General features: G+C 39.0%; 1 protein-coding gene across 1 annotated transcript; it reads right to left on the bottom strand.

Annotated features, from left to right (window-relative positions):
• Positions 1-231: 231 nt before the first annotated feature.
• Positions 232-1,432, bottom strand: LOC107897855 (auxin-responsive protein IAA4). The gene is made up of 4 exons (XM_016823440.2): positions 904-1,432; positions 611-813; positions 411-510; positions 232-314 (listed from the first exon to the last, which is right to left on the bottom strand). The coding sequence occupies exons 1-4, from the start codon at positions 1,050-1,052 to the stop codon at positions 239-241; spliced, it is 528 nt and encodes a 175-aa protein (XP_016678929.1). The 5' UTR covers positions 1,053-1,432; the 3' UTR covers positions 232-238.
• Between the last annotated feature and the right edge of the window lie 265 nt (positions 1,433-1,697).

The raw sequence follows: 1,697 nt of genomic DNA, 5'->3' as shown, positions 1-1,697 counted from the left end.
AAAACACATTAACATTATAGATCAGACCATCAAAATATAAATCATCTGCTTTTTTGCAGACCAAAAGTGTGAGAAAATACGAAAATGTAACCTCTCTCTATATTATCTGTTCTAAACTTTCCCAGTCATGAACCGACACTACCTATTGAGGAGGCTGATAATCAGATCAAAAAAATCTCCTTTTGAGAACTCAACCTCAAAGATTTACTCACCTCTGTGCATTTTTTTTTAAATTTTCTCATACATCACAACCTAAGCCCCTGGCTTCTGAACCTTTCATGATTCTTAGTCTCTTGCATGATGTGATGAACATTCTGCAAAACATAAAAGGATAGCCTCGTAAGTTGCACAAAATACATACATACAGATATATGTATATTTATATATACACATGTCATAGAAAGACTTACTCCCAGGGATCATCTCCTACTAGCATCCAGTCTCCATCTTTGTCTTCATACGTAGGTGCATAATCTGAACCTTTGTAGCCTTCTCTTTCCGAGTACTTACCTGAAAAAAGTTGATGATTTCCAAGGTCATTTTCGACAAAATTCATCACCATTTCGCACTATGTATGCATGTTATATAACGACAAAAGGTATATTCTTACCTATGGTAAACTTGAACATGTTCTCTAGAGCCTGCAAGAGGTCGGGGTACCCGGAGTAAACTTTGAGGTCAATCTTTCTTAGGTATGGTGCTCCATCCATGCTTACTTTAATGTAAATCCCAGGACCCTCACAGTCATTCTTCTTCGCCTGAATGTTATTCTTTCTATAGGACCTGATGGGTGGCCACCCCACTATTTGTGCTCTGCATGTGGCAAAATATACATCAGAACAACCATTAGTTTCTATCTACTTTTGTATGTCATAATACAGTTGTTAAAACCAAATAACTTACTTGGCAGGAGGGGCAGTTTCATCTTGAGCATCAGATTTTCCATTTGCTCCACATTCTTCATCAGCCTCCTGCAATGGCCGCTTCTTGTTTCTAACATTATCAGTTCCTGGCAACCCTAATCTCAGCTCAGTTGCCACACAGCCTTCCATTTTTCTTTCAAAGTTCAAATGATACAGCAAGCCAATACAAACCCTAGGTTACTTCTTCAAGTGCAAGCTGATTTTAGGAAAGTTTTTATCAGGGTTCCTTTGACGATGCACAATGTTTGAGTTGTGTGTTTTTTTTTTTAAATGTTGAAATGGGAATGCATAAAGAGTTAATTTTATAGGATATAATGGTGTTGAAGGTGTAAAGAGGTAGCCTTTGTGATTCTCCCAAATCTGAACGCTTGAATTATGGACAAAGGCAAGCTAAGCTGTCGGTAGCAATAGCAGCAACTTTGAGGCAAGCTGTCCCTGCAATAAGGGGACAAAGGTTGGACAAGTTCAGCGGCACATATGGAAGAACTTTGAGGGTTCAAAGGGACGGTCAAGATCAAGTTTTTGGGGGTTGTGGGAGTTAAATCATGGACGTTGGTTTCTTTTTTTCCCTTTAAATGAAGGAAAAAAGCTAGGCAGCATCCCCATGTGAAAAAGGGTCCATTTTGGGTGTTGGGTATGGGCACAGCATGGCCATGTGGTACTAGAATTTTAGCAGTGAAGGGTATTTTTTTTTTCCCAATAAATTTGGTTAATGGATTATGGGGGTTCATTTCATGTGGACTGTCATGTCTGCAGGTCAGCCCCTGAATTATT

This window comes from Gossypium hirsutum, chromosome A10, assembly GCF_007990345.1.
Source record: "Gossypium hirsutum isolate 1008001.06 chromosome A10, Gossypium_hirsutum_v2.1, whole genome shotgun sequence".
Taxonomy (NCBI): domain Eukaryota; kingdom Viridiplantae; phylum Streptophyta; class Magnoliopsida; order Malvales; family Malvaceae; genus Gossypium; species Gossypium hirsutum.
The sequence above is the reverse complement of the archived record's forward strand: the minus strand, read 5'-3'. Positions and strand labels throughout refer to the sequence as shown.